We start from the raw sequence: 12,463 nt of genomic DNA, 5'->3' as shown, positions 1-12,463 counted from the left end.
TGCGGCGCTGCCCAATGGGCGCTCGGCGCGCCGTGATGACGCTGCCGGGCGCGACGCGCGGCGGCCGAGCGGGGGGCGGCATGTGGCGGCCGCTGGCCGCGCTCGCCGCCCGAGGCGCCACCGGAGCCGGCCCGGGGCCCGCCACCGCCCCCGGGGCCACCAGCACCGCCCCCGGGGCTCCCGCGCGGGGCAGGCCGCTGCTGGCCCTGCTGGCCCGCCACTGCAGCTGCGTGCCGGCGCGGCGGGCGCGGCGGGGCTGGGAGCGGGGCCGCGGGGCGGGGAGCGGCACCGCCGGGAGCACCGGGAGCGGCACCGGGAGCGGCGGCAGCGCGGCGGGAGCGGCGGGCGGCTCGGGCGGGGGCTGGTGGTGGTGGTGGTGGCGCTGGGGAGCAGGCCGGGGCCGCGCCGCGCTGTCCGGGCCGGGCCGGCTGATGGCCGCGCTGGGAGCGGGGGGAGCGTTCGTGTGGGACGGACAGCGCATCGAGGAGGAGGAGCTGCGCCGGTGAGCGGGACACGGGGACAGCGGGATTGGGACAACCGGGCAGGGGGACACTGGGGATATCAATATGGGGACACGGGAATAGCGGGGCTGGGACAGGCAGCGAGGAGCACCGGCAGCGGGGCAGACACCGGGTTACCGGGATGACCGGGATGGGGACAGCTAGGACACCGGGGGTATCGAGCTGGGGACACTGAGGACAGCGGGGACACCGGGGTTACCGGGGCAGCGGGAGTAGCGGGGAGATCGGGATTGGGACAGAGCCCGGGAATACCGAGCACAGGACACCGGGAGTACTGGGAACGGGACAGCGCGAGCAGCGGGATGGGGACAGACTGGGGATACTGGGACTGGGGCACCGGGACGGTGGGGACAGCGGGATTGGGGCAGTGGGGACAGGGGGTGCCGCGGGTGGGACATGGAAATAGCGGGAGCGCCGGGAATGGGATGGTGGGACAGCGGAATGGGGCAGAGGGGACACTGGGGACATCGGGCGTACGGGGGACAGGACGGTGGGGACACCGGCAATACCGGGGATACCAGAAATACCGGGAATGGGGCACTGGGGACAGCGGGAATATGGGAATGGGACAGTGGGGACATCAGGGATAGTGGGAATGCTGGGAATGGGGCAGCGGGAGCAGCAGGGACATCGGGAATGGGAATCCCCGGGAACAGGACATCCCCAGCCCTGGCACTGTCGGGATCCCCAAATTCCCAGGACACCCCCCCCCTTCCCGAGGCCTCCAAAGAGACAGAATTCCCCAATCCTGTGGGATTTTCCCCAGTGCTGTGGGATTTCCCCAGTCCCAGTGGAATTTCCCCAATCCCTTCAGGATTTTCTCACTCCCAGTGGGGTTTCCCCAATCCTTTTGGGATTTCCCCATTCCCAGTGGAATTCTCCCCAATCCCCTTGGGAATTCTCCCCAACCCTATGGGATTTCCCCCAATCCCAGTGGGTTTTCCCCCAATCCTGTGGGATTTCCCCTATTCCCTTTGGGATTTCCCCATTCCCTCTGGGATTTCCCCATTCCCTGTGGGATTCCCCCACCCCCATGGATTCCCCTCTCCCAGCTCGGCCCAGGCCCTGCAGCAGCTGGAGAACCCTGCAGCATTCCCGGAGTGGGAGCAGCGCTGGGAGCTGGTGATGGAGCGCAAACAGTTCCGCCTCTGGAGGAGAGCCATCCCGGGATCCCACCTCTTCCAGTACCGCGGTACGGGCTGGGGACAGGGACCGGGGAGGGGCTGGGAATCCAGGGGAATGTCCTAGAAATGGCCCAGGAATCCTGGGAAACTACCCAAAAATCTATGGGAATGTCCCTCAGAAATCCATGGGAATGTCCCACAGAAATGGCCCAGAAATCCTCAGAAATAGGGAATATCCCCTAGAAGTCCTGGGAAATGACCCAGAAATCCCAGGAATTGGCCCAGAGATCCATGGAAATGTCCCCCAGAAACGTCCTAGAAATCCATGGGAATATCCCCCAGAAATCCATGGGAATGGCTCCCAGAAATCTATGGGAATATCCCCCAGAAATCCTGGGAAATGACCCAGAAATCCATGGGAATATCCCTCAGAAATCCCCAGGAATGTCCCAAAAATCCCCCTGGGAATGTGCCCCAGATCCCCCTGGGATTCCCACCCTAAATCCCTGGGAATATCCCAAAAATCCTCCCAGGATTCCCACCTCAAATCCCCAGAAATGTCCGAAAAATCTTCTTGGGATTCTCACCCCAAATCCCCAGGAATGTCCCCAAAATTCTGGGAAATGTCTCCCCAAAATCCCCTGGGAATATCTCAAAAATGTTCCAGAAATCCCAGGAATGTCCCAGAAATAATTCCTGGGAGTGTCCCAAAAATCCTCCCGGGATTCCCACCTCAAATCCCCCAGGAATGTCCCCGAAATCCCCAGAAATGCCCCAGAAATAATCCTGGGAATGTCCCAGAAATCCCAGGAATATCTCCCTAATCCCTGTCTGCAGAAAATCCCCAAAACCTCCAGAATTTTCAACGTTTTTTATCCTTTTCCTGGGATTTAATCCCATTTTTCCTGCCCTGCCATGGGGAATTAATTCCTCATTCCCAGGATCTGTTGATATTTTGGGATCTGTTCATTCCTGGGATTTTTGCATCCTCAGGAATTTTTATTTTCGGGATCTGTCAATTCCCAGGATTTTTTGATTTTTGGGATCTGTTGATTCCTGGGATTTTTCCATCCCTGGGATTTGGTGGTTTTTTGGGATTTGGTGATTCCCAGGATTTGGGATCTGTCGATTTTCAGGATCTGTTGATTCCTCACATTTTTTTATTTACTGGATTTTTGGATTCCTGGGATTTGCTGATTCCCTGGATCTGTTGGTTTTTGGGATTTCTTGATTCCCAGGATCTGTCAGTTCCTGTGATTTGTCAGTTTTTGGAATCTCATTTTCTGGGATCTTTTGATTCCTGGAATTTTTCTGGTTTTGGGATTTTTGGATTCCCAGGATTTGCTAATTCCCTGGATCTGTTTGTTTTTGGGATTTTTCAATCCCTGGGATTTCTTGATTCCCAGGAGCTGTAAATTTTTGGAATCTGTCCATTTCTGGGATCTGTTGATTCCTGGAATTTTTCTGTTTTCTGGATTTTTGGATTCCTGGGATTTCCAATTCCCAGGATCTGCTGATTCCCAGGATTTGTCAGTTCATGTCGATTTTTGGGATCTGTTGATTCCTCACATTTTTAATTTCCTGGATTTGTCAATTCCTGAGATTTGCTGATTCCCTGGATTTATTGATTTTTGGGATTTTTCAATCCCTGGGATGTCTTGATTCCCAGGATCTGTCAGTTTTTGGAATCTGTCATTTCCTGGGATCTTTTGAATCCTGGAATTTTCCTGTTTTCTGGATTTTTGGATTCATGAGACTTTCTGATTTCTGACTCCTGAGATTTGCTGATTCCCTGGATCTGCTGATTTTGGGGATTTTTAATCCCTGGGATTTTTTGATTCCAAAAATCTCTCCATTCCTGTGATCTGTCATTTCCTGGGATTCCTGGGATTTTTCTGTTTTCTGGATTTCCAATTCCCAGGATTTGCTAATTCCCTGGATCTGTTGATTTTGGGGATTTTTTCAATCCCTGGGATTTTTTGGTTCCTGGGATCTCTCAGTTTCTGGGATCTGCCATTTCCTGGGATTCCTGGGATTCCTGTTCCCTGGCTCTCTGCATTCCCAGGATTTGCTGACAGGGTTTCTGTCCCGCAGTGTTTGGCTCTTACACCGACGTGACTCCCAGGCAGTTCTTCAACGTGCAGGTGAGGGAATGCCTCGGGAATGCCTCGGGAATTCTTTGGGATTTGGGGCTTTGGGAGCCTCTTCCCGAGGCTGGGATGGGGAAAAATGGGAATTTCGGGTGGGATTTGGGGTGGGATGGCAATTCCTTGGAATTCCGGGTGGGATTTGGCTCCAAGAGTCACTTCTGGAGACTGGGGTGGGAATTCCCTGGAATTCCTGGTTGGAATTTGGTCAGGATTTGGATCCAGGAGCTTTTCCTGGGAGTGGGATGGGAAAAACCAGGACCTTTCCCAAGTTTATCCCATTCCCAATTTTTCTTCCATTCCCAATTTTCTCCCATTCCCTTTTTTATCCCATTTTTATCTGATTCTGATTTCTTATCCCATTCTCAGTTTTCTGCCATTTTTTCTGCCATTTTTTTCTATTTTTTTCTCCCATTTTTTTCTCCCATTCCCATTTTTCTCCCATTTTTTCTCCCATTTTTTTCCCATTCCCAATTTTGTCCCATTCCCGTTTTTATCCCATATTTATCTCATTTCCATTTTTATCTAATTCCGATTTTTTTATTCCATTCTCATTTTTATCCCATTTTTTCTCCCATTCCCAATTTTATCCCATTCTCATTTCTCTCCCATTTCTCTCCCACTCCCACTCTCCACACCCAATCCCAAGGATTTTCTCCTGGATTTCCCGCTGGGAACAAACCATTGGGATATTCGAGATCCTGGAAAATTCCCAATCCCACTGCCAACATTCCAGCTCTCCAAACTTCCCAGGGTTTTCCATCCATCATCCCCGTGGGATTTAGGGGGGAAAGCAGCATTTCCTTGGTTTTCCCTGGAATTTCCTGGAATTTTCTCAGAATTTTCCCTGGTTTTTCGTGGAATTTTCCCTGTTTTTCCTGGAATTTTCCCAGAATTTTCTGGAATTTCTCTGTTTGCAGCTGGACACAGAGTACAGGAAGAAATGGGATTCACTGGTGATCAAACTGGATGTGATCGAGAGAGATCCCAGCTCGGGGTCAGAGGTCATCCACTGGGTCACCCAGTTCCCTGTGAGTTATCCTGGGAATTTCTGGGATTTGGGATTTGGGAATTCCCTGGGATTTGGGATTGATTTGGGATCTGGGAATTCCCTGGGATTTGGGATTGATTTGGGATCTGGGATCTGAGGGGGTCCATGGGGTCACACAATTCCTGGTGAGTCCTGGGAATTCCCTGGGATTGATTTGGGATTTGAGATGATCCACTGGGTCACCCAGGTCCCTGAGAGTCATCCTGGGATTTGGGATTGATTTGGGATTGATTTGGGATTGATTTGGGATTTGGGATCTGAGGTCACACATTGGGTCATGCAGGTCCTGGTGAGTTTTGGGATTCGGGAATTTCCTGGGATTTGGGATTTATTTAGGAATTGGGATCTGGGTTTAGAATCAGAGCTCATCCACTGGGTCACCCAGTTCCCGGTGAGTTATCCTGGGATTTGGGAATTCCCTGGGCTTGATTTGGGATCTGGGGTCAGAGGTCATTCATTGGGTCACCCAGTTCCTGGTGAGTATGGGAATTCCCTGGGATTTATTTGGGATTTGGAGTCAGAGGTCATCCACTGGGTCACTCAGTTCCTGATGAGCTTGGGATTTGGGAATTCCCTGGGATTTATTTGGGATCGATCTGAGGGGATCCTCTGAGTCATCCCAGGATTTGGAATTCTCTGGGATTTGGGATTAATTTGGGATTTGGGATCAGGTTCAGAGGTTATCCATTGGGTCATACAGTTCCCAGTAAGTTCTGGGATTCAGGAATTCCCTGGGATTTATTTGGGATTGGGATCCAAGGGGATCCATTGGGTCACACAATTCCGAGTGAGTTATCCTGGGATTTGGGATTTATTTGGGATTTGGGATTAGGATCCGAGGGAATCCGTTGGGTCACGCGATTCCTGGTGAGTCCTGGGATTTGGGAATTCCCTGGGATTTGGGCTCGGGGCCAGACTGATCCCATTCCCGGATCCCCAGCAATCTGATCCTGCTCCGTGGGAATTCTCTCTTGGATTTATTTGGGATCCAGGCTCGGGGTCGATCCCATTCCCATTTCCCTGCAGTATCTGATATATTCCCAGGATTTGGGGTTGGGATCAGGGCTGTTCCCTGTCCCAATCCCATTCATTCCCATTCCCCGCAGTATCCCATGTATTCCCGGGATTACGTCTATGTTCGTCGCTTCAGCGTCGATCGGGAGAGAAACCTGATGGTGCTCGTGTCCCGGTGAGACTGCCTGGGCTTCAGGGAAACCCTTGGCATCCCCACAACGTCCCTGTGGGATTCCCAACAAAATCCCTGTGGGATTCCCGATAAAATCCCCACAGAATTCCTGGGAAAATTCTCATGGAATTCCTGGAAAACCCTGCATGGAATTCCTGACAAACTCCGCCAGAATTTCTGATCTTCCCATCCCCAAAATTCCTATGGAATTCCTGACAAAACTCTCATGGGATTCCTGGGAAAATTCTCATGGAATTGCTGGAAAAACCCTGCAGAATATCCTCATGGAATTCCTGACAAATCCCTGTGGAATTCCCAACGAAACCCCCATGGAATTCCTGAGAAAACTCCCATGGAATTCCTGACAAACCCTGCCGGAATTTCTGATCTTCCCATCCCTAAAAACCCCGATGGAACTCCTGACAAAACCGCCATGGAATTCCTGGAAAAACCCGCACAGAATTCCCCAAAAACCCCCTTGGGATTCCCAGAAAAACCCCACAGTATTCCTGGGAATTCCCCCCATGGAATTCCCAGCAAAACCCCATGGAATTCCCAATAAACCCTCCTGGAATTCCCAGTGTTCCCAGCTGCAAAAACCCACTGGAATTCCCAATATTTCCATTCCCAAAACCCCGCTGGCATTCCCAACAAAACCCCACTGGAATTCCTGACAAATCCTACAGAATTCCCAACATTCCCACCTTGAAAACCTCACTGGAATTCCTGGCAGTTCCATCCCAAAATGCCTCTGGGAATTTCCAGCATTCCCAGCTCCAAAAAATCCACTGGGATTTCCGGAATTCCCGGAATTCCCATACCCCAAACCCCTCCGGAATTCTCAATGTTCCCATCCCCAAAAAACCACTAAAATTCCCAGAATTCCCATCCCCAACATCTTCCAGAATTCCCAACACCCCCATTCCCAAAACCCCACTGAACCTCCAAGAATTCCAGCATTCCAGAAACCTTTCCATTTCTCCCTCCCTACCCCATGGTTTCCCCATGGGTTGGGATTTTGGGATTCCCCATTCCTGATTTCCCCATTCCCATTCTCATTTTTCCCCATTCCCATTTCCCCATTCCCATTCCCAATTTCCCCACTCCCATTTTCCCCATTTCCTCATTCCCATTTTTACCTATTTCCATTCCCATTTTCCCTGATATTCCCCCATTTTCCCCGATTTCCTGATTTTCCCGATTTTCCCCAATTGTTCCCAATTTTTCCTGATTTCCCCTTTTTCCCGATTTTTCCGATTTTCCCCGTTCCCATTTTTCCCGATTTTCCCTGATTTTTCCCAATTTTTTCCCATTTTCCCTGCTCTGATTTCCCCGATTTTCCTGATTTTTCCCCGATCTTTCCCCGATCTTTCCCGATTTTTCCAATTTTCCTGATCTTTCCCGATTTTCCCTGATGTTTCCCAATCTTCCCTGATTTCCCCATTTTTCCCATTTTTTCCATTTTTCCCGATTTTCCCCAATTTTTCCCCATTTTCCCCGATTTGCCCCGATCTTTCCAAATTTTCCCTGATGTTTCCCGATTTTCCCTGATTTTCCTCAATTTTTCCCAATTTTTTCCCATTTTGCCCATTTTGATTTCCCCAATTTTCCCCAATTTCCCCGATGTTTCCTGATTTTCCCCGTTCCTGATTTTCCCCATTTTTCCCCATTTTTCCCGATTTTTCCCAATTTTTCCCAATTTTCCCCATTTTTCCCTATTTTCCCCTATTTTCCCCGATTTCCCCCCATTTTTCCCAATTTTTTCCCATTTTCCCCGTTCCGATTTTTCTGATTTTCCCTGATTTTCCCCATTTCCCGTTTCCCCATTCCCGGCGGCAGGGCTGTGGATCACCCCGGCGTTCCCGAGGATCCGGCTCACGTCAGGGTCAGGAGCTACGAGTCACACATGGTGATCAGACCTCATCGCTCCTTCGACGAGGTGAGGGGGATCCCAAAAACTGGGAAATCCCAAAAACTGGGGAATCCCAAAAACTGGGAAATCCGGGATTTGGGGAAATCCGGGAAATCTGGGAAATCCAGGAAAATCCCAAAAACTGGGAAATCCAGGATTTTGGGCCGGGAAACCTGGGAAAATCCCCAAACCTGGGGAAATCCCAAAACATTGGGGAAATCCGGGGATTTTTGGGGGGATTTGGGGTGGGATTTGGAGGATTCGGGGTCCTTTTCCAAGGTGGGATTGGAGAAAAGGGTTGGAAAATCTAGGAATGAGGTGCTGGGCTGGTGGGAAAACCCAAAAAATTGGGAAAATCATGGGATTTGGGGGATTTGGGGTAGTTTTCCAAAGTGGGATTGGGAAAAGGGCCTGGAAAATCTGGGAATGGGGCTGGAAATGCAGGAAATATGAGCTGGGCTGATAGGAAAACCCCAAAAGCTGGGAAAATCGTGGGATTTGGGGTGGGATTTGGGAGATTTTGGGTCATTTTCCAAGGTGGGATTTGGAAAAGTGTTGGAAAATCTGGGAACAGGGCTGGAAATCTGGGAATGAGCTGCTGGGCTCATGGAAAAGGACCAAAAACTGGGAAAATTACGGGAAATCCTGAGTTTGGGGTGGGATTTGGGGGATTCAGAGTCCTTTTTTGAGGTGGGATTGGGGAAAAGGGTTGGAAAATCTGGGAATGGGGTGCTGGACTGATGGGAAAACCCTAAAAAATGGGAAAATCATGGGATTTGGGGTGGGATTTGGGGGATTTGGGGTCATTTTCCAAGGTGGGATTGGGGAAAGGGGTTGGAAAATCTGGGAATGAGGCACTAGGCTGGTGGGAAAACCCCAAAACCCGGGAAGATCCTGAGTTTGGGGTGGAATTTGAGGGATTTGGGGTCCTTTTCTAAATTGGGATTGGGAAAAGAGTTGGAAAATCCGGGAATGGGGCTGGAAATCTGGGAAAAACCCAGAAACTGGGAAAATCACAGGATTTGGGATGGAATTTGAGGGATTTGGGGTCCTTTTCCAAGGTGGGATTGGGAAAAGGGTTGGAAAATCTGGGAATGGGGCTGGAAATCTGGAAACAAGGTGTTGGGTTGGTGGGAAAATGCCAAAAATTGGGAAAATCCAAAAAAAAAGGGAAAATTGCAGGATTTGGGGTCCTTTTCTTAGGTGGGATTGGGGAGACTGTTGGGAAATCTGGGAATGGGGCTGGGAAATCAGGAATGAGCCACTGGGTTGGCAGGAATATCCCAAAAATTGGGAAAATCCTGGGATTTGGGGGGATTTAGGGTCCTTTTTCAAGTTGGGATTGGGAAAAGAGTTGGGAAATCTGGGAATGAGCCACTGGGTTAGCGGGAAAACCCCAAAAACTGGGAAAATCACGGGAAATCCTGAGTTTGGGGTGGGATTTGGGGGATTTGGGGTCTTTTTCCAAGGTGGGATCGAGAAAAGAGTTGGAAAATCTGGGATTGAAGCTGGGAAATTTGGGAATGGGGCTGGGAAATCTGGGAAAGAGGGGCGGGGCTGGTGGGAAAACCCCAAAAAAGCAGGAAAACCCCGGGATTTGGGATGGGATTTGGCAGATTTATGGTCCTTTTTCCAGGTGGGATTGGGGAAAGAGTTGGAAAATCTGGGAATGGGGCTGGAAATCTGGGAATGAGCCACTAGGCTCATGGGAAAAGCCCAAAAACTGGGAAAATCATGGGAAATGCTGAGTTTGGAGTGGGATTTAGGGTGGGATTTAGGGTGGGATTTGGATAACGGTTTGAAAAGCTGGGAATGAGCCTAGGGAGCTGATCCTGCTCCTGATCCCAACGCAGGGCTGGTGGAAAAAGCCCAAAAACCGGGAAAATGGTGGGATTTGGGGGATTTAGGGTCCTTTTCCAAGGTGGGATTGGGGAAAAAGGGTTGGAAAATTCAGGAATGATCCTGGGGAGCCTCGCCTGGTCCCAATCCCAGTGTGGGGCTGCTCCTAGGGGAATTCCCTTCGGGAATTTTGGGGGATTTGGGGTCGAGGGTAGCTCCTGGGGGAATTCCCACTGGGGATTCTGGGGAATTTTGGGGAATTTGGGATCGGGGTGGCTGCAGGGGTGAATCCTCCTCAGGAATTGTTGGGAATTTTAGGGAATTCCTGTTTTCCAGAACGGCTTCGACTACCTGCTGACGTACAGCGACAACCCCCAGACGGTGTTCCCGCGGTACTGCCTCAGCTGGATGGTGTCCAGCGGTGAGAGAATCCCCAAATTCCCCAAATTCCGTGGAATTCCACAGAATTCCATGGGATTGCCGCAGGAATTGCATAGGGAGAGGGGAAATCGGGAGGAAAAAATGAGGGGAAGGAAAAGGGAAAACGGGGAGGGAAAGGAAAAACAGGAGGGGAAAATGGGGATTTGGGGTGGGAATTGCCAAGATTGGGGTCAGAATTCCCAGGATTTGGGTTGGAATTGGGATTTGGGTCAGAATTGGGATTTGGCTCACAATTCCCAGGATTTGGCTCAGAATTTCCAGAATTGGGGTCAGCATTTCCAGAATTTGGGGTGGAATTCCTGGGATTTGGTTCAGAATTCCCAGGACTCGGGTTGGAATTGGGATTTGGCTCAGCATTCCCAGGATTCAGGTCAGAATTCCCTGGATTTGGGATCCAAATTTCCAGGATTTGGGTTGAAATTCCCAAGATTTGGGTCGGAATTGGGATTTGGGGTCAGAATTCCCAGAATTGGCTCAGAATTCCTGGCATTTGGGGTCAGAATTTCCAGAAATTGGGTCAGAATTCCTGGGATTTGGGGTCAGAATTGGGATTTGGCTCAGAACTCCCAGGATCTGGGATTGGAATTCTCAGGATTTGGGTCGGCATTGTTGTGATTCGTGTCAGAATTCTTGGGATTTGGCTGAGAGTTCCCAGAATTGGGGTCAGAATTCCCAGAATTGGGGTCAGAATTCCCAGAATTCCCGTCAGATTCCCAGATTCAGCTCATTCCCTCCCTCCCTGCCAGGCATGCCGGAGTTCCTGGCCAAGCTGCACGCTGCGGCGCTGAAAGCCAAGAAGATGGAGTTGGAAGTTCGGGATTATCTCTCCTCATCCCAAAACCAGCAATCCCAAAATCAATCCCAACAATCCCAAAATCAACCCCAACAGCCCCAGAAGGGCGCCGAGCCCCGCGGCACTGCCCGGCTGGAGTACGCCTGAGCCAGGAAAACCGGGAATAAACGTGGGAATGGAGCTGGGAAATGTGGGAATGACCCAGGAAAAATGGGAATGGAGCTGGGAAAACACCAGGATAAACGCCAGGAAAATGGGAATAAACTCCAGAAAAATGGGAGTAGAGCTGGGAAAACACCAGGAATAAAACCAGCCGGGAAAATGGGAATGGAGATGGGAAAATATGGGAATGGAGATGGGAAAACACCAGGAATAAAACCAGAAAAAATGGGAATAAACCCCGGAAAACAGTGGGAATAAATCCAGGAATAAATCTGGGAAAGAATGGGAAAACACTAGGAATAAACCCAGCCAGGATCTGCAATCCCAGGATCAATCCCTGTTCCCATTCCCATTCCCAAATTCCATCATTTCCTCATCCCGGTGAGGAAAAATTCTGGGAAAACATCAGGAATCACCTGAGAAAAAGTGGGAAAAATACTGGAAAACCAGGAAAAATCCAGGAATAAAGCAGGAATGATCCCCAGCTTCCATCCCTGTCCCATTCCCGATCCCATTCCCAGCAGGGACAAGGAAATTCCATAATTTCCTCATCCCAACAAGGAAAAACACCTGGAAATTCCCATTTTTTATCCACTCCAGATGCTCTGCCTGGAATGGTTTGGGATCCAATGTCACCTTTTTTGGGGGTTTTTCCCCAAAAAAAGGATCCTGACCTGGAATTGCCGGGACTGAGGCTGGAATTGTGGGATTTGGGTCAAAATTCCTGGAATTTAGGGTTAGAATTCCCAGGATTTGGGTTGGAATTGGGATTTGGGGTCAAAATTCCCAGGATTTGGCTCAGAATTCCCAGGATTTGGGTTAGAATTCCTGGAATTTGTGGTTAGAATTCCCGGCATTTGGGGTCAGAATTCCCAGGATTGGAGTTTGAATTCCCAAGATTTGGGTTGGAATTCTGGGATTGGGATCAGAATTCCCAGGATGGAGTCAAAATTCCCTGAGATTTGGGTCAGACTTGCCAGAATTTGTGTCAGAATTCCCAGAATTTGGCTCAGAATTCGGTTTTGGGTTGGAATTCCCAGGATTTGGGTTGGAATTCCGAGAATTTGGATCAGAGTTGCCAGGATTTTGGGTTTGGGCTCAAAAAGGTGATTTTGGGCAGTTTTTTTGGGATTTTGAGGCTCCATCACCCTCGGGAATTGGGGAATTGGGGAAAAGCTGGGAGTTAATCAATCCCTGATCCCAATTAGCTCCTCATTAACGCCCCTCCCCCCCTAATGAGCGTCGGAATTGTTGTTTTTAATAAACTCCTCCCGTTGTAGCTCCTCC

The 12,463-nt window shown here is 50.1% G+C and overlaps 1 protein-coding gene across 2 annotated transcripts; it reads left to right on the top strand.

Annotated features, from left to right (window-relative positions):
- On the top strand, positions 1-12,455 carry STARD7 (StAR related lipid transfer domain containing 7). Of its 2 annotated transcripts, XM_085080590.1 has the most exons (10): positions 1-502; positions 1,574-1,713; positions 3,740-3,789; positions 4,713-4,796; positions 5,208-5,234; positions 5,950-6,032; positions 7,869-7,968; positions 10,117-10,201; positions 10,968-11,183; positions 11,328-12,455. In XM_085080590.1, the coding sequence occupies exons 1-9, from the start codon at positions 15-17 to the stop codon at positions 11,159-11,161; spliced, it is 1,251 nt and encodes a 416-aa protein (XP_084936716.1). In that variant the 5' UTR covers positions 1-14; the 3' UTR covers positions 11,162-11,183; positions 11,328-12,455. The 2 variants fall into 2 exon arrangements, with proteins under 2 accessions (XP_084936716.1, XP_084936715.1); XM_085080589.1 differs by lacking the exon at positions 5,208-5,234 and having other exon boundaries at positions 4,713-4,823.
- Positions 12,456-12,463: the final 8 nt, after the last annotated feature.

Source organism: Lichenostomus cassidix, chromosome 22 (genome assembly GCF_008360975.1).
Source record: "Lichenostomus cassidix isolate B80296 chromosome 22, HeHo_3.0, whole genome shotgun sequence".
Taxonomy (NCBI): Eukaryota; Metazoa; Chordata; class Aves; order Passeriformes; family Meliphagidae; genus Lichenostomus; species Lichenostomus cassidix.
This window is presented reverse-complemented; position numbering and strand designations above follow the sequence as displayed.